Genomic DNA, 27,319 nt, shown 5'->3' with positions numbered 1-27,319 from the left:
TCAGGTGAACAGCTTGTGATACTCAGACACAAGATTTTTGGACCCTGAATGATATTGCATGGCCAGATTGGTACAATTTCATTAAAGCAGCAGTAAGATTTTGACCCCTTGCTTGGGATACTCTGTCTCATATGTACAAAGTGTTGGAGAGGTGTTTGTACAGCTCACCCAGAAAGCAACATTCTGAGTTCCTGGTGAATCAAAAACCTGCATTCAAATCTAGTTTCTTCAAAGTACTGGAAGAACCGGTGCCTGTGGTGAATCCCTTCCAAGGCTCTTCTATTCCCGTGGCTTGGGTAAATGTTGCCATCAACTGGAGACTCGCTGCCAGAAACCAGAGCAACTCCTGGCTGTGCAAAGGCTCCATTATGAGCTGAGTAGGGATTGAGATCACTGATCCTAAGCCTATGATGTATGACTAAAATAAAATGGCTTTTGATGGTATTAGTCTCTCTAAAGCTGCTGGTTTTTTATTCCTCAGGGTTCGTGTTACATTTATTTCTAATTGTTTGCTAAGACAGCTCTAGTTTCATAAAAGTCTTTTGTGCATAACTGAGCACTTCCAAAAGCATGTGTGGGACGCCTAGCTATTTTGCATTGTTATTTCTTTGTGCTTGTCTGAGAAATTTGGGATGTTATTTTTATAAATGCATGCAACAGCTTTGATTGTCTGAGGGAAAATGACCTGGGATGGTCAGTGTGATTTTTATGCTGCTGTGTGCTAGATTACTAAAGTAATTCTCAGTATCAGGGTTCAGATTTCTGGTTTAGGCTCCCATGTGCCAATCTTAGGTGTCTGCCTTAATACTTTGAAGGCTGTAAAGCATACTGAGTTCTTTGGCATGAAAAGAACATTGTAGATTTAAGGTCTCTACTGCTTACTTGAGGCAGCAAACTGGATTATGGCTGATTTTTGGGAGAGAGATGATTGTCTAGGGAGTGACTTGGTCACCAGGAGAAGTTTATAGAGGGAGCTTAGCACACTGCCTTGCTTATTTCTGGTTGGAAAAAAAAAAAAAAAAAGCCAGTATTTATCAGCTACAACAACTTGCTGTAGTCTGGGTTTCCTCCAGGGTGTTAAAATATTGTGTGTCTTGTGTGAAAAAGAAAACCCAATTAGAGCAGGTAAGGTGATGGATATCATTTTACATGTCTAGGTTAAGTATATCCAGGGAGGATTTGCTTTAGCTCCATTGGATTAAGAAGAGATCTAAGTTTGAAAGAAACCTGAGGTAAACAAAATAATGGTACGTGAGGTGCTTTTCCACTTTCCTTGGTATAAAGAAAACATGAAATTAAGCTGATACAGCTGTGCATATTCTCAAACTTGTGGTGAGATGAAAGTCTCAGTATATTTTAAAGCAGTCCTTAATATGTTGCTTTTCTGAGTGGTATTTCTTGATTAAAATTCTGCATAATCAAGTAGAACAGTTGGACAGGAAAGTTGGTCTTAATCTGTAGTCAAAGAAATCCTCCAGCAGGCAGAGAATACAACTGTATGCTCTTCAGACGACTCAGCTGTTAGGGGAGTTACCAACTTCAAAGTCTTCTTAAAAGTAAGTCAGCTTCTCCTGTAAGAGAGTGCATTCTTAATTTATTTCAGTGTTAACACTTTTTTCCTTGTGTTACATGGAATTTTAAGTTAGTAGTTTTTTCTAAAAACATCTATGAGTAATTGGGATTTAAAATCACTACCCTGAAGTAATACCTAAATATATATTACTCATTAAGTATGTATTAGTGATTACATATGGATCCCAGTTTAATGAAATGATAAAAAAACCCCTCTGAGTCCTTTTTTTGAGCAGAAGTGCTTGAGGGAATAGTTTTCTTTCCTGCATGCACAGAGAGGTGCAGCGCTGTCCAGGATTTTGTAGGATGTTGGTGGAGGAGAGATTAAAATTTCAGGTGCTTTTTAACTAATCTTATTGCACACTGGTTTTTTAGTTGTTTTTGTTTTATTTGTTTGTTTGTTTGTTTGCAGGCCAATCCTCAGGCATTATAAATACTTTATTCCTTCTAACTGTGGTATTTTTAGTTACTATTTCTGCACACAGAATTCTTTTCTTTCTTCATAAAATCTATATGCAAATCTGGCATGGTTATTATTTTCCTATTAACTTAAGCTTTGCTATTTAGCTGTGTAAAAACCCTAGAAATATAATTAAACCCTTCTGACAACATCTGTGTTTAGGCACCTTAAAAAGGTGATGAGAAATGCTGCATAGGAGTAGCAAGGGAAGAAGCAATCTCTTCTGATGTCAAATGTGATGCAAACATCAGTGGAATGGAGGTAATGTTTTGAGGCTTGGAAAAGTGTGTGACAAATATTAGACTGAAAACAGATTTTTGTTATCTTTTTCTATGTGTGTGGTGCATTGGCCTTTTGTCAGCAGTTGGTTCAAGAGATGCCTCTTATTAACAGTAAAGCTGGGGAAAAGATGGCATGTTTGAGTTGGATTTTGAAATATCCAGCAGAAATTTGGAGACGAGTGGGTTTTTTCCTCGCTGTCTCCCGTAGCACACTGAGACTAATGATACTTGTTAGTGCACAGAATTCAAAGCTGGTAAACAGCCATGGTTAGGCATAGCAGGAATAAAAGGTGCTTACTGTTTCCAAATTCAAGAGAAGCACTTGTGTTGATTTTCAGTTACATTAGCTGCAGTCTTGTTCACTGTTTCAGTGATTTTATCTGCAAATTTAAATAACTGTCTTGAAACAGAGATATGTCCTTTATGTTCTGGTGTGGTTTCACTACTTATAATTGTTTCTGTTATCTTGACTGTGCTGCCTTAGATCTGTGGTGGAAAATTTTGCCCTATTTTCCTTTCCTTTTAGTTGTGTGGCAAAAATGAGTTATCTAATGCTGTCAGCTATTGTTTGATTACACTTTCTTGAACTTTTAAAATTTGTTTCTCTTTGTATTTCCTTTCCCCTCACCCCCCCCCAACTGAACTTTATATTGAAAACAACCTGTCATTTGATTTCATTATTACTAGTGAGCATTATTCATGACTTATGGTTGCATTATCTTTCTATTCAGCAAGCTTGTATGTATTCTTACCAACAGGAAATTGTTATGCAAAATGTGGCATGAACACAAACCTGTCAGATGTATCTTTGTGGTTGGCAAATGTAGGGGAGAAGGTAGAACAGTACCAGGAAGGTCATGAAATGTTAGTCTAATTATGGTTTTGGCAGAGGAAAATTGTTCGTGCTGATCTGAGAACTCTTTGAACTTGTCATTGTGGACAAAAGAGGAGGGGAAAAAATAAATTAGAGCTTTCAAAATGCCTTTGACAGGTCTTATCCAAAAGGCTGTTAAACAAGCTGAGGGAGTCGTGGGATGAAAGTGAAGGGTTTGTTTGTGCAAAAAGGCACAAGGAGGGGAAAAAAAATCTAGATTCTGGTAAAGATAAGCTCAAGACTACAGAATATGCTTGAGATATTCTTGAATGACGTATAGCAGCTGTGCAAAATTTAGTAAGTTTTCAGAAGTGATTTTGTGCATATATCCATATGCTAGGATTACTGATTTTCTAAGGACCTCTTGGAAGAGAATCTTAAGTTTTCTGACTTTAAACATAAGCCATGAGAAGGCAAGATAGGATCTGATGTTGATGGTGAACTTCAATTTTGCACATTCTTGCGTGTGTGAAATTAGTCATCAAAATAAGAAAAAAAAAAGTTTTTATACTTGAAATTTCTAGATTGAAATCATGGAGTAGTCAGTTTAAGCAGGTTGGATAAACCCAGAAAACTCTTGTTTCCTGCTGCAGGCAGGAATAGTATTTTTTTATTATTATTATTAAAATTCACTTTAATAATGGATAAAGATTCCAAATGTCTTGCTTTCCTGCTGGTGCTTTTTTAATGTGAAGGAATATTGGGATTTTTTTAAGTGAAGTAAGGTGGTTTTAAACAAGAAATTCATGCAATTTTCCTCATCATAAAACTTGAAGGTATTTGCAACTAGTTCCTCTTTACGGGTTGATGGTGTGATGGTATTTTGATAATGGAGAAATAAGAAATAAGTTTACAAATCTTACCTAATACCTGGGAAGGGAGAGGACATAACATCAGGATAGTACAACCTCTTCTGTGTTTGCCATGACCATAACTGCTAAACACCAAGGAAGGTAACAGTAGGAATACGTGGGTATGTTACATAGAGAAGTTTACACTAAATCCTGTTTTGTTTTTTGCCAAAGGAATAATTTCCAGATTGCGGGACTTAAAATGACTGAGCTGCTTGGTTCCTGTGGGGAGGTTCATGTTGGCAAGTTGGTTCCTTCTCTAATCCCTTAGGGGGAGAGGAGGACATCTGGCTACTGGGCTTTTATTTAGGCTGTTAGGCAGTTGTATCAGGTGTCTTTGGTTTGGTTCAGTTCTTATTGCTTTTTTTCCTTAATATTTAAACAATATCTCATCTTTAAAAGCTGTGTTTGGTCATGAATTGCTGCTGGAGTAGAGTTTGTGATGTGAGTCCCAAGTGAGGTCTGCTCGGTAAATTGAAGGGATTTGTAATAAACATGGCAATGTATCTGCTGTGACAAGATCATGGAATTCTTGTTATTCCTCCAAAGCATTTGACAGAAGTCTGAAAGCTAGAAATCGTGCTCAGAAACACCAACAGGGATCAGAATGGAAAATTGCTTGGCTTTTAGGATGTTTCTCATACAAGCCTTGTTCTGTGTTCTTGCAGTAGGTATCTTCAGTATATTCCTGTCTGCTCCTGACAAGCTCTGTGTGCTGAAACTTTAATGTTTCTTTTGGAAGTAAAGCACTCTTATGTGTCAGTAATGTCAATCTCTAAATTTATGTATTAAGGCTGTAGTTGAATGAGTAAATGTAGAGATAGGATCCTTCTCTCATATTTTTCTTTTTTCTTTTTTCTTTTTTTTTTTTGGTGTAATAGAGAAGATTCACTGGAGTGTTGGGATAGAATACTTTCTGAAACAGAAGGACATTGCTTTGGAATTTTTTTCTATACAGAAATATACCACTATCTGTCCAGGGCTCTCTTACCTCTTGCGTTGCTTTAGTCAAAGCCTTTGTTTCCTGAGTTTCTTTGCTAATTACCTGGGGCAGTGGACTGTGTTAACCCCTGTGTACTCTTGTCAGTGTCTGGCACTCTGCAGAGCACTGCAGTGTGTAATGTAGAGATTACTGCTGTCAGAATGACAAAAAAAATTGGCATTTCCAATGCAGTTTGCAAATGCAGATGTTACTGTAATTGAAACAAATGCATTTCTCTGCCAGTAAGCAAACCAGCAGGAGCGATGTGGTGAAATCTGTCCTTTCTTTGCTTGCATGTCTCTAGATAAAATTAACTTCTCTGCTGAAGCAAAGATACTGATAGATATTATTAACCAGAAATCAGCACAGTATGTAATATGTGGAGGTCTCTGAAGGAGGCAGAGCTCTTCCTTGGTATTCTGAAAGTGTGATCAAAGAACACTGACCTCCCCAGCATTCCAAAATTAACAATATCCGACTTCTTTTTTTTGACTGCAAATACAAAATGTGTGGAGATGGCAATATTAACTGATGCAAAACTCCCCAAAAATGTATGAAAATTTGCTCTCACTCTAGTGGAGAAATACAATTTAATGCTCTGTCACTTCTTATTGAGATTTATGCTTGCTTTCAGCAAGCATAAGAATATTTATTTCATTATTTAAAAAACCCATACCTAAAATTAAAAAAAACCAAACCAAACAAAAAAACCCACCAAAAAAAATGCAAAACACAAAACCCAGAAAAAAACATTACAGATCATGCTAATCATGGTTATGAATTTCTTCTGTAGGTTGAATTTGGTTGAAGCTTTTGTGATGGATCCAGAACTACGTCAGTGCCTTCAGGAAGATCTGTTACGTCGCTTTCCAGACCTCAACCGGCTGGCAAAGAAATTTCAGAGGCAAGCAGCAAACTTACAAGACTGTTACCGAATGTACCAGGCTATCAATCAACTGCCTAATGTTGTACAAGCACTGGAAAAACACGAAGGTAATGCTACCCCCATCTATTCTCAATGTTTTGGAATATAGTGATGATGCAGAGAAGGAGAGCGTAGATTTCCAAAGATTACTTTTTTCCTGTGTGCTTTTGTTGCAGGAATAAAGGTTAAACACATTTGAATTTTAAATGAGCTGAAATTCCAAAATGCCAATTAGATACTTAAAAATATCCGTAGCCAAATTTTTTCAGGAAAATGTGTTCCTATTAGAGTGTAGCTGGGATACTTGAACTGTTGGGTGATGGTGTGGAAATCTTTGACACGGACATGTCTCTGGGAATTCCTGACCAACTGTGTGTGTATTGTGATCTTACAAACAAGATACCATTCATACAATAGTGTTGTCATCCACTTCAAGTTATAATTAAACACAAAATCCCCCCAGTTTAAATATTAGTGCTGTAACTTAAATGTTTTGGTTTTTTTAATCATAATGCTCCTGTATTTGATACAAGTAACATGGCAGGATTTCTCCCAGTCCTCATTAGTAGGAAGCACAATGCTGTGACAAGCAAGTCTAGAAAGTACAAAAGCTGTTATTTTTTTTCCTTTTCTGCGTGTTAGCAGGAAAATGCAGAATAAGATCAGCATAATAAGGGGGTGATTCAATCTAGCAATAGCAGTTCTAACCTACCAGAAAGCTCATTTCTGTAGAAGCCCGTTAATTTGTTAGAAATTCCCTTTGCATAAAGCAAGCACCAAAGCCTTAAAAACAAATGTTGTTTGCAATGGTATGGTTACAAAAATTTCCTTCCTCTATTTGAGTAGAAAATAAAGCTACTCAGTGTCTTAAACTTTTCTGTAGTACAATTTCACAACTTCAAGTAATGAAATTTCTACAATATTAATCTTCAATGAATTTTTGGTTACTGGATGCATTATTTCCAAGGGCAGTGAATATCTGACACTCTGAAGGAACTGACAAATTTACCTTTTGTTTGTTTTTGTCCTTAAAGAGCTGTGCCATTCTTCAGCTGCCTCAGTCATGTCCATTTAGCTTTTCCAAACAGGCTCTGCTTGTTTTAGCCTTGACACGGAGCTCTTGGATTCCCATCCTATACTAAGGTTTTAGTTCAGAATGCTGGCTTCCTGGCTTTACTTCTTTTTATATTAGTTGCCATTTGGATTAACAGAGTTCCTCTGTCATAACACTGGGGTAGGAAAACAATTCCATTTTTAGAGTTTCAGGGAGCAAGCTGTGTAAGGCAAACTGCTAAGCTCACCATATGGGAAAGTTAATAGACTGCAAAAGGTTTTTATTGTTCTACACGTGAATCAGTTGGACTTAGCAGGGCAATCACCAGCAGTATATTAAAAATAGTTTAAAATAGGTGGCGTGTTATTTTTATTTTTCTTTGTACTTGTACCACCTGTTCCAAATACATGAATGGTCTGGTAATTTTCAATGTACATGAGTGATTCAGACTGGAGCTGGTGATTTTTCTGTTTCTGACTGTACAGAATGTTTCAACTCATCAAGGGATGGAAAGTCGGGAAGATTTTTGACAATTCTGAGAGTGTGCCAGTTTCAGAACTCCCTTGGCCTATGAGTAGCTATGGGGATATAGAGCAGTTGTGGGGATATAGAACAACCAGAAAGTCATCAGCTGTGACTGCCTTTCCCTCAGTATGAAGCATTGTTTTGTTGAAATCCTTGTTTTTATGGATGGTGAAACCCGAGGAGGGGGTGATGAGCAAAGATGACTTTTTTCTGGTGTAGCCATAAGAAGTCTGCAAAAGATGGGAAAGGACTCTGAGTCATCAAATCATTTTGCTTTAGCTGGCAAAAGGGAGCAGTTGTTTATTACTCATATTGCTGGGGCATGAAATTTGGCTCCTTACAAGATTTCTGTCTTGAAGGAGCTGTTGAGGCATCTTCCTTCCCATCTCAAACAAACACTCTTTAAGTCTGTAAACATGCAGGATACAGGAATTGTGTGCTGGGTTTCAGGTGTATTTTTACTATACTGTATACAGTGACTTGAACACCCCTTACTGCTTGTTTCAGTCCTGTTCTTTCACAGACTGGTGCACTGGTGTGTTACTGCAGTGTTGTGATCAAACTTGGCTGTTTCCCATCCTTTGTCATATCCAACTGATTATTGTCATTACTCATAGTGGAAACACGCTTATCTATCAACATGTCATCTTTATCAGTGTTATATTTTACTCCATCTCTATTAGCCTAGTTTTCAAGGTGTTGATCTATTTCTGATTTATGTTATTCTAATACAATCTACTGGTATCTTCTGTATTGTACATTTTAGTGACATTTGTAAGCAGCCTTCTTTTGTGCATTGATAGGAATTCATACATCTTAAAAAGATAAATGCTTCTGTGAGCCCTGGAGGAACTGACGTCCTTTCAGCTTGTTCATCTTTTGCAAGTGGGTGATGTCCTCTTTATCTGCACTCTGGTCATGGCATAACCATAGATTCTGCACCTTGGCACATCCTGTGACACCATTCTCAATGCTTTAGAACAACCCAAATTAGGTCTGCAGAGTCCCCTTTGTCTCAGGCATTCAGTATTTCAGACAGATGTTGCACTATATGGATATTATCTGCCTGTAGTTAATCTATACTGTATTTAATTGGTTTTTTTTTTTCCTTTTATCCCACTTTCCACTGCACTATCAAAATGACTGGTGCACTTAGTCATTGAGATTTGTCTGTTTTGCCTGGATAGAGTAGTGTCATTTTGCTGCCAAACTGTGTGTTTCAAGTCTGAAGATTAGTGTTTTATTTTAATTGTCAGGCAACATTTTTAAACCATATTAAAGTCAAGTCTTTAACATGTATAATAAACACTTGTCTGTGCTTCAGTAAGTAAATTATGGTTTAAATTAAAAACTGCACCTGGGCACAGATAGGCTTTGTGATCAAAATGCATCCCTGCTTTTGATGGTACATAGCTCTATTAGTCTTTCTCTCAGTGGTTAGTTTCCATCCTAATAATGTTGAGTAGGAGCAAAAGAGGATTTTACTTTTTACTGTGCATCTTTTCTATGAATTTATAAATACAGGTGCAAGGCATGTTTAATTTAGAATTTTTCAGTGATGTTTCTTCCTCATATTCTCATAATGCCAGATGCTTTAAGAAAAGCATATGCATATAACTTTTGTAAATCCTCATTATTCGCTGAGTCCACCATTTTCCTTCCTTCAAATGCTGGATACTGAGTTTAAAGTTGGATTAAAAGTGCAGAAAAATTTTGCAGTGTATCAGTTTGGCCTGTATGTAAATACGTTAGTATTTTATTTACTTAATAAACCAGTAGATTTTAACTTTTGACTATGACATCTTCCTATGGTGTCTGAAATGTACCCTTCAAGCTTAAATAATGAAATGGCATTGTGATGCTTCCCTACTTAGTCCTTTCAGAAGAAGAAATTAAAATTGCTGCTTCAAGTCCAAGTGCAATCATTTTTCATTGATTGAAGAATCCTGAAGATCATTTCATTGTGTGTGCCATGTATTCCTTCAGCTGGAGCCCTGGGAATTGCTAAGCCCAGTCTGAAGAATGGACATGAAACTTTTTCTGCTCTTCAGTCTCTTCCTTCTTTGTCAATTGCTTTTATTTTATAGGTTGGTTTAGATGTGTCTTCTTACAGGAAGGGAAAAAAACCACAAGATATTAAGAGAGCAAGCAGGAAATTTGGAATTGAAAACAATCTTTATGTCATACCTCTTGGTTTTGAAGATTTTTAGTCAGCAGTAAACTTCATCTTTGCAAGTTCAGTAATCTCAACAATATGGTTTTTTTTTCTCTATTAATAGATACTAATTGGTTTAGAGCTTTCACTTTAAAAGTTTGAGGGATTGGGAAGGCAAAAAGGCACAGTAGAATAAGAAATCAAACTAAACATTTTCTTTCTACTTCAGCTGAGAGACGAGAGATTCACTTGGGTAATCTGGTCCTCACTGTGTAACTTATATGCATTTCTGTGGCAATTTTACTATGAATTTCTGTGGCAATTTTTCTATAAATTTCTGTGGCAGTTTTTCTTAGGAAAGGCTAGGACTTTTTTCTTAGTCTGGCAAGAAATTGAGAGGCTCTGGAATAGCCAGAGCTTAATTCTGTATTTCTCTGTTAATGTTCAAAGCCTTCCCCGTAAACACTAGAGGCAAGCAACATAATTCTGTACATAATTCAGTGAGTATAAGCTCATAGTATTGAATTCATTTTGAGGCTTTTTTTTTGTAAATCATATAGTCAATAATGCTAATCTTTCTGTGATTAGGCATAACTTGAAGTGGCTGCAAAGATGTAAACATGCATTTACTGACAGAACGTCTCCACAGCTGACTGCTGGATGTAGGTGCTTAACTGTAGCTTTTGTGTAGCTGAAGAAAATATTTCTTTCACGAATTTGGCAGTATTTGTGCCTGTTAACTGTGAACTGCTCTTGGTGTGCAATGCTTTTGGTGTTCCATGAACTCCCAGCCAGTATGTGTTCTATGAAGTTTGACTTGGTGCTACAGAGTATCTCTGATAATTTTGATGGCTTCCTATCTAGTGGAAAGAAGTTACTTTAAAGATCTGGTTATAATATGTGATCTTTTTTTGTGGAAAACAAAAGCAGGTAACATACACTTCAGTTGCTATGTCCATATTATAACTACCAAATATTCCCAATATTATGTAACATTTTATTAAGAAGAACTAAAAACTAAGAGTGTGGATGATAAGACCTACATTTCTCGCAGAAGGCATGTCAACTTTTTATGTGCAAGACAGAGCAGGTTTGCTTTTGTACTGTTGTTTGTAGTTTCACTTACAGTAGAAGGGAATTAATACCCCCAGGTATGAACAAAGATGACAGAATAGGTACAAGATTAATCAGAATGTAGATGGGATAATACAAATTTTAGAAGAAGGTACATGTGTTTTAGTGAAATAGTCATAGCTCATCTTTGTAAAAATTAACCAGCTAAGGAGTTGTGTTGTTTACCCAATTGTTATCTTGGGTAAGTGAATTCTGGTAAATTTGTGAAGGTTTGTGAATTATAATTTTTTTTTTTGTTTGTTCGTAACAGGAACTCACCAGATGTTGTTGTTGGCTATATTTATAACACCTCTTACTGATATCTGCTCTGACTTCTCAAAGTTTCTGGAGATGATAGAAACAACATTGGACATGGAAAAGGTATGAAATGTTGTGTGGGTGGGGTTTACTCAGCAATTAAAGTTTCTTATTGAGCTTTGCCATCTACTCCATATGCACTAAATTTAATTGATCATCTGTATTAGGTAGCTAGTGATAATTTTGCTGTGAAATACATGAAGAGTGTTATTACTGTATCAGGGTACTCAACAGGATATTCACTCACTATCTGAAATTATCTAGCCAGTGAAAAAGTGCTTTGGATGCATTGATGATGTGGACCCGAAACTATTTTTTAAAGATCTCCTCAGTATTAAAAGTGGAGAAGTAATTTTCTAATTTCTTTACTTCTTTGTGTTTTAAAAGTTATTAGATATGTCTCAAATCTAGAATGTAACCAGGATATGCTTATTACCTGGGGAGTCTTTTAGGATTTTCCTTTTTTTATTAACCAGGGATCAGGATTATCCTGAGTGAAGGTCTCAGCTGACTGTAGAAATAAGAGAACTACCTAAAAGTGCCAGACATGGTAATAAGGGCCATTTGTTGAACTTGTGAAAACTGCAATGGCTTTAAGATTTTGCACATGCATACTTTTCTCCAAAGGCAGGAGCACTGTGTTTTCTTTCTTTGTATTGTGTTGTGCATCCATCAAATGCATTTTACTGTTTATGGAAAGACTCGTTTGATTGACATGTTGCTGTAATTTGTGATGTATGGTAATGAAGAAATTTATAGCTTTATACCAGTTACAGACCATCTGTTGATGCAGTTTGTGTGCCCTGGGACTCTGTTTTCTTTAAAACTAACAGCTGTTTAAGCCTTCACCCTTCATAGTCCAGTTCTTCAAATTTCTTTTCAGGTTCTACTTTAAAAATATTTTGTTGTCCTTCTAAACAGAATAACAAGTCAGTTATTTTTAGTCAAATCCCATAGAATCTGGCATGTTGGATTTGGTTTTTCTGCCTGCTGCAAGGTACTGAAAAATGCCTACAGATAAGCCAGCACTGGTTGTTACTGTCCCTGTGAATATTAGAATTTGAACTTTGACTTGAAATTCCTCTTGGATTTTGAAGGAGTTCAAATAAAATACGCAGTTCTATTCTGAGTGCGATTGAGGGATAGGTTGTCATAGCAACTAAATTATGTCAATAATCCATTCTAATATAAAAAGAAACATCTAAGTTCAAAAAGCGTGGGATATGGTTATTCATTTACCTAGCTGTAATAAAAGTTGAGAAATTGTCACTTCCATTCCTATTTATCACAGAATCGTAAGGGGCCTTTGAAAAACCATCTACTTCAACCTCCTCCTCAAGTCAGAGCAACTTCAAAGTTTGGTGGTGCTTTTGGTGCACAGCCACCTGGCAGTGGAAGCACGGGGAAGAGAGAGAAAAACATGCTTCATCCTTGCCTCTGAGAATGTTAAGCTTAGAAGGAACCATATCTGCTTTTCAACTCAAGAGCTGGGTTGAAATTGGTAGGATTTTTGCTGATACTGTGTAGGTTCCTTCCTGAACCTCTAAAGTATCTTTTGGGGCAGAAATTACTGTTTCAGAAACTTCAGTTTCCAAAGGCTTCTTGTTTTGACATACCTCATCCTTTCACACTGTCTTGATTAGCTGCCTGAAGTCCAGGGTAGCAGGCAGATTATGTACATGACAGTTTCATTCCCTCTGACTTCCCTTTTTGCCCTGCCTACTGCTCAGTTATTCGTTTGCAAATAAATATGCAGACAGCTCCATTTCAGCAGAAAGGAGTCTGTTAAATTGGTATATTTTGCTTCTATGAAGTGTATTATCTGAGAAAACAAGTATTTGAGATGTATTTGTTTTGCAGTTGAACCAGACATCGACTAACACAAACAACATTGTGTGACAACATTATATATATGTAAAAAAATGAGTGAATTATTAAGTAAATTCATTTCACTGTGTATGATCAGGGAGATGATTTTTTTTTTTAATTGCCTATGTCCATATAATTTTTTTGTTATTTTTCTCTAGGTGGAGAATCATGAATTTCTTGTCAAGGCTTCCTTTGATCCTAATTTAACAGAATTAAGAGAAAAAATGAATGAACTGGAAGAAAAAATGCAGTCCTTACTAAAGACTGCAGCTAAGGAACTAGGTAGGGTTTGGAACTGCCTTTGATTCATGTCTGCTTTGTAAAATGTTTTGCAGTCAGGTGATGAAAACTGGTATGAAGGAGTTAAAAGGTTAAAGGATGTTTGCATTATTATATTATTGAGTTGGGATGACTTTGGTTGTTGCAGTACAAGCTGTTGAAAACAGAGGGATTTTTGATTTATAACTTGGCCTTTGTGGTTTTTTTTTTTTTTTTTTTTTTTTTTTTGTAAACAGCATTCCAAAATATTTCAGAAATTATCATATATGTTGCAGAATCCATTTTGTAGAAGTGGAACTCATCCAACTCTTGGCTAAGTCTAATTCTGTTTTACTTCTTTGAGGACCTGTACTGAGACTTTTTTTCCTCCCTCTGTGCATTATCCTGAGTGTCCATTCAGTTTTCTTAGAATGTTCCTTGCAAAATGTAATTCTTAAGCAAATGAGACATTTAAAGAGTCGATTATCCTATGCAGAAAATTCCATGGGCAGCTGATGAGTTGGGCACTGAAAGAGCAACTTCAAGAAAAAGCCACCAACTTTTAATGCAAATATGGCAAGGAAAATTGGCAACACTATACTTTCTTTGGGTTACACTTTTAAGAGCTCGCATTTTTTTTGTCTTGAATTTTTTTAGTGTAAAGATGATACCTGAATGAGAAGAAGGAAAGCCAAGATTGTGTAGGGATGGAATGAGGAATCTCATAACGGAACTGTGTGTTGGTAGAAGGATTACAGGTGCTGCTGTGCTAAACAGCAGCAATGCAGAATGTCCTTGCATTTTTCACCTTCCTGGAGAATTCATAGCAATACAGTAATTGTGAGCCTGATTTGAATATGCAGTTTGAGAGCATTTTAAAGTAAGAGCAGAGAATGGAATCCACATATTTGTGTTTGATCTGGGTATATCTCATACCTGTACAGAACCAAAGCAAGTCTAGTGAATCAGGTCATGTAAGTGAGGTTAAATTAGTGAGCAGGAATAGCACAGGCTGCAGGATTTGTGATAATACTTTTCTTTCTTTTTATCCGAAAGGTTTGGAAGCTGGCAAAAGTATCAAATTGGAGACAAATTCACAGTTTGGACATCACTTTAGGATAACTTGTAAGGAGGAGAAAGCTCTCCGTAACAATTCAAAATATACAATCATTGATACACAGAAGAATGGTGTGAAATTTACTAACAGGTATGAGATGATATTGGTAGTTTTTTAAGCCTGTTTTGAAAGTAATAGAATTGTTCCTTTATAATTATGCTGATAAACTGGAATCCCTACATCTTGAATGGTGAAATCTCACCTTTTTTAATTGGCTCATAGATTGAAATATTGGACAGGACTGGCATAGAGTTTATGTTAAAAGCTTAATTCGCCATTTACATTGCCAACTGTTATCTATTTTTGGTCCTTTGACTTGGGCTAATTTCTCTGTTTTAGCTGCAGCAAGTATCATAATTGCTTGCACTGTGAATGTTTATACAGACACAAGCTGCAGTAGGGAAAGAGCTATTTATGTTTGTCACCAAATGTGACATGCAAAATTTTGTTGGTGATTACCTTTTTTTCTCCCTTTGTTCCAAATCCTCTCTAATTTCTGTTAGTCCTGTGTATTGAACTTCAATTCTGTGGCTCTTTTGTTTGAGCTGTTAAAAAATTTAAGTCTTCAGACTAATTGCATTGAGGCTGTTTCAGTTTGTCCTTGTCTGGACAGCAGTTCTGACACAGATCAGCTGAAAAGTCTATATTTTTTTGTTGAATTTTAGCTCTTTTAGAGCATTTTAGCAGGAGCAAGGGCTGCATCACAGTCACCAGATGTTTGTCTGTTCTTCAGAGTTTGTACACAGAGCAAACGAAGTGGAAAGTTGCATGTGCAGAATTGGGTGATAACCTGGGTTGAAGGCTACTTCTTATCCCCCACTCAAAGCAGATGCACCTTAGAAATTGGCTCCTGTATCAGGCTTTGATGGGGTAGCCCAAGGCTTTGCCCAAGTGCCCACTCTCTAAGTATCCTTCACAGCCTAGTGGGACACAAGTTCCAGTGTTGAATTACTGTTTATGAAAACTTTCCTAATCAGATCTAATGAGAATTTTCCTCACAGACACTTGGGATCTTAGGATCTCATTCTTTTGCTCTGCACCTCCAAGGAGAGTCTGTTGCCTCTTCCCTCCCGGCTGACCTCAGATTCTCTCAGCCTGGGCAGGAGTCTCTCAGCCTTGTCCTTGTGTGCTGCGTGCTCCAGCTCTGTACCTTTGTGGTGACCATCTGCTCCATGTTGGGAAGACAAAACCCATAACCAGAGATGTTGTCTCAGCAGTGGTGAATAAAGAGGAAGAATTACTTCCTTCAACATGCTGGGCCCACTCTAGACAGGGCAGCCAGCATGGGCTTGGCCTCCTCTGCCTCAGGGGCACTGATGGCCTGTGTTCAGCTTCTTGTCCACTGGGTGTGATGGTGCAGTGACTGGTTTCTGCTAATCACTCACTTCCACAGTTACCAATCCTTATCTTTGAAAAGGAGGGCAAACCTACTGGTTCACACACCAGCCAATATGTTGGTGTATTTTACGACAATTTACTTAAATGAACAAAGTGTAAACCTTAATTGCATTTTGTTTTAACATTTACTCGGAGGATATTTTTTAAAAACATCCCTGAAATGTGAAACAGCTCTTTCTGGTTCTAAATACGTTGTGAATCTAAATGTATGATGAAGTTAGGCTTTTCTAGCTGAGAAGATGTACTTAGAACCTGTACTGTGTCATCTGTTACTTTCCCCTAGTGAAGCAGCTAATAAAAAAGACTTCTCTGTGCTTAGTTAAGTTATAGTTGCTTCTGTAGGTGGTACTAGAAGCACAGGACTGACTTCTGCCTATAGTGTGGGCACACTACTTGGGTATGTTTCTTATTCAGTCTTGCAGACTTTTGTTCTTTGTTTAGGAGACAAGCTTGAGAAGAATAAAAACTTGGTTAAACTCTTGTCTTTATTTCAGCTTACCTTAGTTTGACAATCAGAACCTGTTCATAGTGACAGTAATTAACTTAGGTTTTTACTAAATGAAAGAAGTAAATGCCTCCAGATCTGATGAGTCTGTTGTGGGACTTTGGGCTAATTACACAGTTGCTTAGCAGCAAAATGTAGCAAAATCACCAGAAATTCAGTTTTAAGACTCAATTGTTATCACATAGCAGCTCTATAACAAACATAGATGTTTTTGAGAGTCATGTGTTCATGCTAAAATTTCTGGTTTGGCCCTTATGGATGATCTTAAACTTGGAATTAATTTTGTGGCTGTCTTGGTGTGGATGAATTGTAGGTCAGTTGCTTTGTGATCTTTGTGCTGAACCCTGCTGTGAAAACAGGTGGGGACATTTAGCATTGACTCAGATGAGGAGGCCAAAAGTTTGGCATTGTAGGTGAAGGCAGAACATCACAGCTTCTAAATACTCTTGTTTTGTTCACAGCAAACTGAGTGCCATCAATGATGAATATATAAAGAACAGGGAAGAGTATGAAGAGGCTCAGGATGCAATTGTTAAGGAAATCATTAACATTGCTTCAGGTGAATATGCCACTGTTGATGTGTGTCACAGTCTGGAGTGTTGGGAGGACTTGCTGTTTCTTTGAGGGTCTTTTACAGAGACAAAACGGTAATACTGCCCAAAGATTTAGTGTGAAAAGTGAGGTGTGGCTTTCAGACAGCTGTTGAAAGTTTGAAATGTGAATTGTCTTCCGTCACCAGACCCTTTCCTGGCATTGCTGCAGATGTGCAATGATGAGATCTGTGCAAATGCTAATCCTGTAATAGGAACAAAAATAAGGCCATAAAGGCCACATCTGTCCTCCACCTACCTCCCTGACTCTGGGCATCTTCACCCAAACAGCAGAAGAGGTGAAGGACAGCAGAGAACTTAAGGAGTGGGACCTGATGTCTAAGAACATTGATATAAGATCAAGTTGGTCATTGCTTATGTAGCAATAAAAAATCTTGGTTCCCTAAGTTATTTCCATATATTTTGCTCCAAGATTGCCTTACAGGGCATTCTTTACAATCCTTCACCAAAAGCAGAAGAGACACTGGAGCATTTGGGCTGTAAGACTCCAGTCACTCACCCTTTTCACTGAAGAAAACTGAACACAAGAACTTAAAAAGCTGGTATTGGTGATGCTGGGCCATCTAGCCTGGTGTCACAAGCACTGTATGTGACAGACCTCCCCCTGCCATCATTCACACAAACACAGATGGCTGCTGTGTCTGAACTGTCTGTGCTGTGTCTCTGATGTCTTTGCTTGTATGAGCATAAGAATGCAGTGCATTATTCAGGAAGGAAACTTAATGGATTTCCAGCTGAGGGAAAATAATCCATGTGGCCTCACCTCCTTTTCTTGGTCTGAGGAAGTCTCCTGGGTATTCAAGGTGTGGAAACTTAAGTATTGCATCCTAGACTCTCCCAGGAGGTGCCTTTCATCTTGAAGAAAATTGTTACTGCAGATGAATGAACTTGATGGACTCAGTATAAAGCAGAAGAATAGCTAATGGCATTTAATTTGTGTCTCCTCCATGCAAACCAGGTTATGCAGAGCCCATCCAGACGATGAATGATGTGATAGCTCAGCTGGATGCCATCGTCAGCTTTGCCCACGTGTCCAACGGGGCCCCGGTGCCCTACGTGCGGCCCGTCATCCTGGAGAAGGGACAGGGCAGGATTGTGCTGAAAGGTGCCAGGCACCCCTGCATCGAAGTGCAGGATGAGGTGGCCTTCATCCCCAATGATATCACATTTGAGAAGGGCAAGCAGATGTTCCACATTATTACCGGTAAATATTTCTGTTCTCTTTTTCGTTTGTTATTTACTTTATAAATGTCTCGAGTATTTCCAATAATGATGTCTTTTTGAAAAGGAAAAAAACAAACCAGCAACAAGCTAAGTAAATCAGCAACCTGATAAAATTCTGTCAAAGCAATTTCTCTCGTCAAGGGCAAACAGCTACTGAGTTACTCACCTTTCTGCATGGGGAATAAGATTTAGCTCTGGAAAAGAAGGGAAGGTGTTTGTAAGCTATTATTTATTGCTATTATTGATTATATTTTTAAAAAAAACTGTTCACAATGTTCATGTGAAATGTTACGTTTGACTGTGGATATTCTACATGTTTCTGTACATACAGGCATATTTCTCATCCAAACTAATAGTAATGGAGTTAGTTACTGTGATTTTAGTTGTAGTGCACTGTTTGGAGAAGGTGATCACTAATTTATAACTAATTTCTTCACTAATTTGTGAAGAAAAGAGAGGCTGCTGGGACAGTAAAACATAAGAAATTAGTCCTTCCTTAAAGTAAGGCCCTAGTGAATGTAACTCCACAAGCCAGGCAACCTCAGGAGCTGGGAAGCCTGACCCTGCTAAAGGGATTTGGAAAATTCCACTAGGCATCAGCTGTACTGTAGCTGCATTTTTGTAGGCAAGATTTTAAGTAGCTTCTTTGTCAGTGTTTTCTCTGTGAAGTATTAAAGTTGATTTTAAATGTAAAACATGATTCAATGACTGTACCATTTTTTTACCCTTTTCTCTGGTGTAATTAAGATAATTTTACTACACGCAAAAACATTTTTAGTGTTTGTAGATTTAATTGAATTTTAATTTCCATCCAGATGTCCTTAACATACGTTCTGAGTAGCAAAGATCTGAAATTAGAGAATGATTAATGAGCACTTCTAACATAATCAAAAAGAAAACCCGAAAATCTGAATAAATGCATGGTAACACGCTTCTTTTTCTGGTTAGCAAAAACTAAAATTGGGTTTAATGATCAGTTTTCTGCCTAATACTTTTTATTTCATTTGTATTTCGGTTACAATTAACTACTTAATATCTGGGTTTGCTGATCCTGAATCACCCATTAGCTTGTACCCAGTCTGTAACTAAGCTGTTTTGTTTTGCAGAGAAATTTTAATAGTTGTTTGAGGTGAAAACAAATTACCACAATTCTTAAGCAGAAATAAATACTCATTATTTTTAATTTAAAGCTTATTACTTTTAGGCACGAACACTTTTTAGATGACTGCTTATGCTTTTGAAAAGTCCCAAAACTTATGAAGGCCCCTAATGTTCCTTTATCTTGAAAAAGGAGCATTCAGTAAGAGAAACAAGCAAGCTTTGTTTGCCCTGGAGCCACTTGTTGCACCTGTTAGACAAGTTTGTTGCTCTTTTCTGGCAAAAGTAGGCTTAAGCCCTCTTTGTTTTAATTTAGAGCCTGTTCTCCTTTAAAAGAACTGTTGGATTGTAAAAAGATGATGCTTTTTAAATTAATTTTTGGAAAATTTCTTCTTTAGGCCCTAACATGGGGGGAAAATCAACATACATCCGACAGACAGGGGTGATTGTTCTTATGGCCCAAATTGGGTGTTTTGTGCCGTGTGAGTCTGCAGAAATAACCATTGTGGATTGTATCCTGGCTCGGGTGGGAGCAGGAGACAGCCAGCTGAAAGGAGTGTCTACTTTCATGGCTGAAATGCTGGAAACTGCTTCGATCCTTAGGCAAGTCTTGTGCTTTTGTTTGGTTGTGTTGGTTGGGGTTGATGGGAAGGGAGGTGTTCTAAGAGAGATGCATTTAAGATTTTTCTTTTGTGAGAATTCTAGTGAAAAATCTCAAGTTACTTTTAGCTGGTACATAAGTTCTTGAAGTAGCCTTCTGCTTATTCCAGTGGTCAATACAGAGTTGCTACTGAGAAGCCAAAGTTTAAATGTGACAAAGAACCTAAATTGGAATGATCTGTGTGATGCTGTGTCTGCACTATATTTGTAAATAAGGAGAGTCTTTTGCCTCTCCCATGCTCTAGATCCACAGCATAACTTTTGATACTACAATATCCAGAGTTCATGCTGCTATCAAACAGTAACAAACACTCTTGTACTTTTAGGACAGCAACTGAAAACTCCCTGATAATCATTGATGAGCTGGGAAGAGGAACTTCCACCTACGATGGCTTTGGCTTAGCATGGGCCATCTCAGAGTACATTGCCAGCAAAATCTGTGGGTTTGCCATGTTTGCTACACACTTCCATGAGCTCACAGCTCTTGCTGACCAAGTGCCAACAGTGAATAACCTCCATGTCACTGCTCTGACCAGCGATGACACGCTGACGATGCTTTATCGTGTCAAGGAAGGTAAGACCGTGACTCAACTTCATTTTGCCCTTAGAGAGAAAAATCTTAAAAGAAAAAAAATCCCCCCGAAAATCTGTGTCATATTCCAGGCTTGGGTTTTATTATATATATATATATATTTTTTTTTTTTTTTCTCTGTCCATAGACAGTGTGTGTGACAGGAGCTCTGTCCATCTGTGAAGACAGTAGGTGATGACATTGATGATTATTTTTTAAACTTTCTAGACTATTTCTGCCACTCAAGTTGATGGATTTGAGTTGCTCCCTTTTTCTTTTTAAAAGACAGAGATGAGAGTTTCAGAAGGTAATTTTGTGTTTCAGTGAAACAACAACTAGCTGTTTTGTTAGTCAAAGATCAGTTGGATGTATTTAATTGAAGTCTTTTAGTGGATCCAGTTATTCCTTGTGGTATTAAATTAAACAATTTTTAATTAGACATCAATTTCATCTATTCCTCCTGCTTGTCTATATCCCCCATCATTTGTTTTTGCTCCCTTCATCTAGAGCCTGTACTTATTGCTAAATGAAGCAGAGCTGTAACTGTGGCTTGCAAGGTGTGCCCATTTATGGCATTCTAAGTTAGTTGTGAACTCTGCAGTGATTTTGGATTGTTCCCACTATCTCACTAGATTTTTCTCACTTTCAGTCTGACTGGCAACCTCTGGGCTGAGATTTTGGTTTAAAATGTGGGCAGAGTACTCCTTCTTAATCTGTGTACCTCTTAATTTTTCTCTTCTGAGTTCCACAACGAAGGAATGAGTTAGATAATCACTCAAATGGATAGAACAGCGTTACTGCAGAACACTCTGGCTATCCTGGATCTGATACCTTGCTGGTTTTACTCCTATGACATTAACTAATTGGCTGTTTCTTACTCATTTCTTCCAGTTTTAAATCCACTAAATTACTTCATTTCTTGCCCTTAGATTACATGTATGACCACTTCTAATTTCATGTTCCCCCCCGGCTATAGTCTTGCAGTTAGGTTTTGGGTACTTTTCTGTAAAACTTGGGAGGCTTCTCTGAGCAAGGGGATTCACAGCAGGAGCAGAAGTACTGGTCTCCTCTCTCTGGCTTTGCTGAGAATCTACTCAAAGCTGGGTGGATTATCTCTGTCTGCCACAGCCCTATACCCCTAAACTCTGTGTCCTTGTCTTTTGGTATCTTTGTTCCTTAGAAATGGGTTCTTTGGGTGCATTTTCCTAGGGAATGCTCAGTTTTTGCTTGAATATTACTCCAAATTGCTGTGGTCCTGGTTCCCAGCCAGTCCTAGTGGAGAGGAACTGTCTGTGGTTCTTTCCTAGTTTGCTGTTTCCCATCTTCTCCAGCACATATTGAGCTCCTTCCACAAAGTGAAGGCTCATAGCCCTCTGAAGGCGTTGCTCAAATTGGTGCTTAAAAGGTGATTTGGTGTGGCATTGGAACTGAAGAAAAATAGTCATAAACTGCTGCAAGTGTACATGGAAACCAACTGGTTTTGGTGCAGCAGGAGATGGCAATGTACAAAATCTGCAAACAAGCAGATTTAGGTGCCTTATTTTGAGCAGGGAATCAATATACACTGTATCAAAGCCTTCTACATCCTTTGGAACAGCAGCTTGTACCCCCTAATATTTCCCAGACAGTTGGATGAGTTCTCTTTCTTCAACTCACTCCTTTTATTTTTAAAACCTACATTAAGTCAGCCATTCTGTTTGTGATAAAAACTGTAGAAGCCCAGTTTCATATTTTTCTTCAATCAGTTTTGCCATTTTTAGTCGTACACATCTTTCCTTTGTACGTGCAATATCTTTTTATTCCATCCATTTTCTTGGAAGTGATACTGAGCATGGAGACACAATATTATTTGTCTGTCTCCTTAAATCTCTGTCAGAGGAGGATACAACACTATGAAATCTTCATCTTTAAATAGCTGGTCTCCAATCAGATGTCCATCTTTCACCTAAGTTTTTGCATTTAGTGTTGTGCTGTCTCCCTTTTAGAATCCTTACATTGCTCCATCACAGATGTGTGTGTAGGCAGCTCAGATACAGCTGTGTTTTGAAACAAATAACAGGTTTTGTGTCATTTGAAATGTATAACTAAACCTGAAAAGCATGACAAGGAACTTTGATACAGTGTTTTTGACCATGTCTTCATGCTTCAAGAGTGACAAAATCACCAGAAGAGGAGACACATGAAGTGCTGTTTGTTCTCCAGGCTTCTGCTCAGGATTCTCTGAGATGAGAACTGAGTTAGCTCTGCGTCTGGGGAAGTGTGTCTTTAATACAAAATCAAGAAGACTAATTTCTGCTTAAATGTGTTAATTTCCTTTAAGAGACCTGAGAGATTACAGGGTTAATAAAACAGAAAAAGTTGAAATGCTGTCTTCCTTCACCTAATCTTTGGTTACGCAGTATTTAATAGATGATTAGTTAAAAAAAAGCACTGTCATTTTGCAAGTGTAATTAATTTATTCTTAAATCTTTGCTGGAGACCAGAATTAAAAGGATGTAGTAATACCTGTGGGAGGACAAATGGAATTTATGATAATGTAAACAAATAAGAGTTGATAGATTTTATCAGAGGGCTTTTGATACTGAAATGAAAATTGTTTTATGTAACTGTATGTAATTTATGTATTTTGAGCAATTATGAGGACTTTTCTCAAATATGTTATAAACAGTGCATTAATTGAAGTAAGTAAGTGTGAAGTTACAGTTGAAAGATTTTGATATAATTAAAGATGGCTCCTGGAGATGGAGGATGATGCAAAGGAGGAGAGGGATGATTGAGAATACATATTTAATATTTATCTATACACACACATATATGTATTTTTATAGAGTAAATGTCAGAGATACCTATTAAAAACAGGCAAATTATTATATTCTACAGACTGTGCCAAAATATTTTAATAAAAATCATCGTTCAATTTCATTCAAGTACTAGAGGAAAATTCTTTCTGCCTGAAGAGTTTTCCATTTCTTCTTGAAGCACTTTGGTGCTCTGCAATTACTGCTGTAATAGAGCTTAATTAAATAAGAGCGTATTCTTTATTCTGTGTTACTGTCTTTAGTAGAAAAGGTAAATCAGAAAGTGTTGAGGAGAACCAAATAATGTCATGCACTTAATTCTTCGGAACAGAGAACTATTACAAGCATGTCCATATAATCTCTGTGAGAATTCTTAACTGTTGTTTTTCTTGTTTTTCTTCTCTTCATCCAGGTGTTTGTGACCAGAGTTTTGGAATACATGTAGCAGAGCTGGCAGCTTTCCCAAAACATGTGATAGAAAGTGCAAGAGAGAAAGCATTGGAGCTGGAGGAGTTTCAAAACATTGGCAAGTCCAAGGACTCTGAAGGAGAACCACCAGCCAAGAAATTATACAGAGAAAGAGAGGTTTGCTATCAGAAATAATTTTTAAAATATGAATGAATAGCTGAAGCAAAATCGGTTAAGGATCCAGATTCCCCCAAAGTTTGAGGATAATTACCTGTAATAAAAATAATGTATTTTTCTGTATCAAAATGGCTTAGCTATGATGTTCATTAGGAGTTGAAGAGATGTTCAGGGGTAGTGGGATTGATTTAGATGAATTTTAAGTTAAAGTAGTTACCTAAAAATAGAGGTTAAACATATACAGCTTTTGTGACCATTATGTTAAATATTCTTGGCTCTGCAGTTGGGTCACACCTGGATTTGCTCCCCCTTATTTGAGTGTTCATTGGTGCTGAGTTCTTAGAGCCCAGTGTGATCAGATCTGTTCACACCAGAGAAAAGCTGAATATCCAGCCTTCTCCTTTGTGCCCTTCCGTGTCCCATCAGAACTGTCACATCTCAGAAGCTGATGATATCAAAGACCACAACCATCAGCACCTGGAATGTCGGATTTACAGGTGTCACAAAGCAAGTGTCTTTAAAGAAGCTTTGTTAGGCAGTTGTGTAGAGGAAAACAAAGGCTGCAGGAAGCTTTTACAGAATATCCTGTGTCTTCCTGTTGCTGGATTAAGAATCTTGAGTGTGGCATCTGTGGCAGCCTCCTGGGAAATCCAAGTGCTGCTGCTTTGTGGCTTGCATTGGTTTTTGTCAGTGGCTGGGTCCTCCTTGCTGCATGCACACAAACCTGCTTCCAGAGCTCAGTTCTGTGTCCCAGCAGTCAGCCTGAAACTCCACAGCCTTGTACCACGTTTATCTCCTTCTGGCAACCTCAGTACTGCTCCAGTGTATGGAAGCCTTGAAGTGTTAGTCCATATCCAAAACACTTTCTACATTTAAAAAGCCTTTGCTCTAGGGAGAGGCTGTTACCTGTTACTTTATTTTCAGTTTCAGAGGTCAACTGCATTTGTTGTTCCTGGCTCAGTAAGTGGATCTGATGCTTTAGATGAACAATTTCTGGTTTGTTGTGCTTTTTTACTGCCTGAAGGCTTTCCCTCCAGCTACCTCAGTTGCTCCACTGTTACCTTTCCTGTGTCAGGTATCATGGTGGAGGAATTTTCAGATTACTTGGATCTGGCTACATGGTCCTAAGTTGGTGTAAATTAAATTGACACGGCAAACATTTCTGACAAATACAGCATCACGTTTTGTTCTTGGAGTTTGAGTAATACATAATATTCCATTAGCGCTCTAGGCAGTAGAGTGGCAGAGCTTTAGATGTCTCACCCAGAGAGTTTGTCTGCCTTGGTTAACATCTTGTGTAGAGGGGAAATGGTGCTATTACTTTTTGGAAACTTCTGCACTGAAAACTACTGCATCAGTCTTAAATGATAAGAGCAAAACTAAGTAAACTTTCCAGTAGAATTCTACAGTGCAGAGGACTAGACAAACTTCTGCATTCAGGACCAATTGTTTCCAACACAGGGATTCTGAATAGTGTTCATTGCAATGTTTGTTCTTGTTATTCAAGTCAGATTGTTTAGAAGTTCCACTTTGCCTGTTTGTGTAAAAGCATATGCATAAAGCTTAATTATCATCTGTTCTCCTTGGTGACGGCCACTCTGCAGTTGCTTGGTTACAATTCGTCCTTTCCTTTTGCATATTGAAACATTGCTTTTGATTGACAGTCCCTTCTAAAAGTAACTGGTTTGGGTAATGGGACCATTCTGGTGCTGTTATTGCTGGTAGTCCTCAACTCATGTGGCTGCATACTGGAATTAAACGTGGAACACTTACAGGAGATCTCAGTGTTAAATACTGTATTTATGCTGATCAACTGGTGCTCTTTGCTCATGCATTGAAAAAGAACTTTTGGTACCAGCATAAGTGGTTTGTTCTGGTGTTCAGAACTTGATAGCAAGGACAAAAATAACCGTGATTTTTGCCTGCACTGAGTTTCTGCTGATGAACAATACTCTATATCTATAGGGAATTTAGAAAATTCCTGCTTGTAATCTAAACATCTTTTCTGTTTTGTTTTCCTTCTCTTCTCTCCATTTCAGGAAGGTGAAAAGATAATTCAGGATTTTCTTTGTCAAGTGAAAGCATTGCCCCTGACAGATATGTCAGAAGAAGACATCAAAGTCAAGTTGAAACAGCTGAGAAATGATGTGCTGGCAAAGAACAACAGTTTTGTGAATGAAATAATTTCTCGAACGAAAGTTACATCATGAAATGTGCGAGAACAGGATACAGCTCTTGAAGCTGTATTTTGTATTGAGGGAACTATAATTTTCTTGTCTTGTAGCTTTTATACTTTATGATACTTGTACTGATTTATGTAGGCATTTTTTTCTTGGATTGTAATTATTTTGTAAAAAATTCTGAGCACATTATGTGCCAGATTCCTGCTGTAGTTGGGATCATTTTTTTCCTTTTAGAAGTTTGCAATAAAAATGGTTTTTCATATTGAGAGTTATTGACTGCACAAACAAAATGTGTAATACTTGACCAGATATGTGCTAGAAAGTCTAACAGCTGAGGTGTCAAACAATTGCCAGAGCCTTGGAAAGTGGTGGTGCATACACAAAATCTTTGTCCTAGACCATGATTCATTTTTGTGTGATGTAGTTATATTAATTAATTCACTGAAGATTTAGTAATGCTGCATTAGTGCTCCATTAGAAAAAAACAATCTAAGTGTGTCCTGGTAGCCAAGAAGGCCAGTGGCATCCTGGCCTGTATCAGCCAGTGTGGCCAGCAGGACCAGGACAGTGATTGTCCCCTTGGACACTGGCTGTGTCTTGCACTACAGAAAAGACATTTTGGTTCTGGAGAGAGTCCAGAGAAGGGCAGTGGAGCTGGAGAATGGTCTGGAGCACAAGTCTGAGGAGAAGCTGAGGGAGCTGGGGGTGTTCACCCTGGACCAAAGGAGGCTCAGGGGAGAGCCCTTATCCTTCTCTCCAACTCCCTGGAAGGAGATTGTATCCAGGTGGGGATTGGTCTCTTCTCCCAAGTAACAAGTGAATAGGACAAGAACAAACAGCCTCAAATTGCACCAGAGGAGTTTTAGATTGGGTATTAGGAAAAATTTCTTCCCAAAAAGTGTTGTCAAACCATGGAACAGGCCACCAGGAGAAGTGTCAGAATCACCACCTGGAGGTATTGACAATACACGTAGATACGGTGCTCACAGACATGGTTCATTGCTGGCCTTGGCAGTGCTGGGTTAATAGTTGGACTCCATAATCTTTGGTCTTTTCCAACCACATGTTTCTGTGGTTTGTCAGAATTTTTTTGCATGTGTACCTGCACAGGCTCAGGAGGGGAGGGGTGGGGTGGGTGGGTGAGAGGGATTTTTTTTGTTTGCTGTGTGAATGGTAATACTTGATCAAACATACTTACAGGCCTGTTCTTCCTGCCTGAGTTGTGGTTTTGTAGTGTAAGCAGAGACTGGGGTGAAATTACATTTTAACTGATATATTTGAGCTGGTCACAATTAGTGAAGGCTGTCTACAAAATAAGAATACATTGATTTT

At 37.9% G+C, this 27,319-nt stretch overlaps 1 protein-coding gene across 1 annotated transcript in view; it reads left to right on the top strand.

The window, feature by feature from the left end:
- Positions 1 to 26,255, top strand: part of MSH2 (mutS homolog 2) — a 43,053-nt gene extending 16,798 nt beyond the window's left edge. The window contains exons 7-16 of the mRNA XM_083856953.1: positions 5,814 to 6,013; positions 11,064 to 11,173; positions 13,138 to 13,261; positions 14,294 to 14,444; positions 16,719 to 16,816; positions 17,827 to 18,072; positions 19,589 to 19,793; positions 20,177 to 20,424; positions 23,632 to 23,804; positions 25,844 to 26,255. Coding sequence (XP_083713079.1) covers positions 5,814 to 6,013; positions 11,064 to 11,173; positions 13,138 to 13,261; positions 14,294 to 14,444; positions 16,719 to 16,816; positions 17,827 to 18,072; positions 19,589 to 19,793; positions 20,177 to 20,424; positions 23,632 to 23,804; positions 25,844 to 26,014 — 1,726 coding nt within the window. The 3' untranslated portion in view covers positions 26,015 to 26,255. The remainder of the gene's footprint in view (positions 1 to 5,813; positions 6,014 to 11,063; positions 11,174 to 13,137; positions 13,262 to 14,293; positions 14,445 to 16,718; positions 16,817 to 17,826; positions 18,073 to 19,588; positions 19,794 to 20,176; positions 20,425 to 23,631; positions 23,805 to 25,843) is intronic.
- Positions 26,256 to 27,319: the final 1,064 nt, after the last annotated feature.

This window comes from Zosterops lateralis (assembly GCF_965231275.1).
Source record: "Zosterops lateralis genome assembly, chromosome: 3".
Classification (NCBI taxonomy): Eukaryota; Metazoa; Chordata; class Aves; order Passeriformes; family Zosteropidae; genus Zosterops; species Zosterops lateralis.
This window is presented reverse-complemented; position numbering and strand designations above follow the sequence as displayed.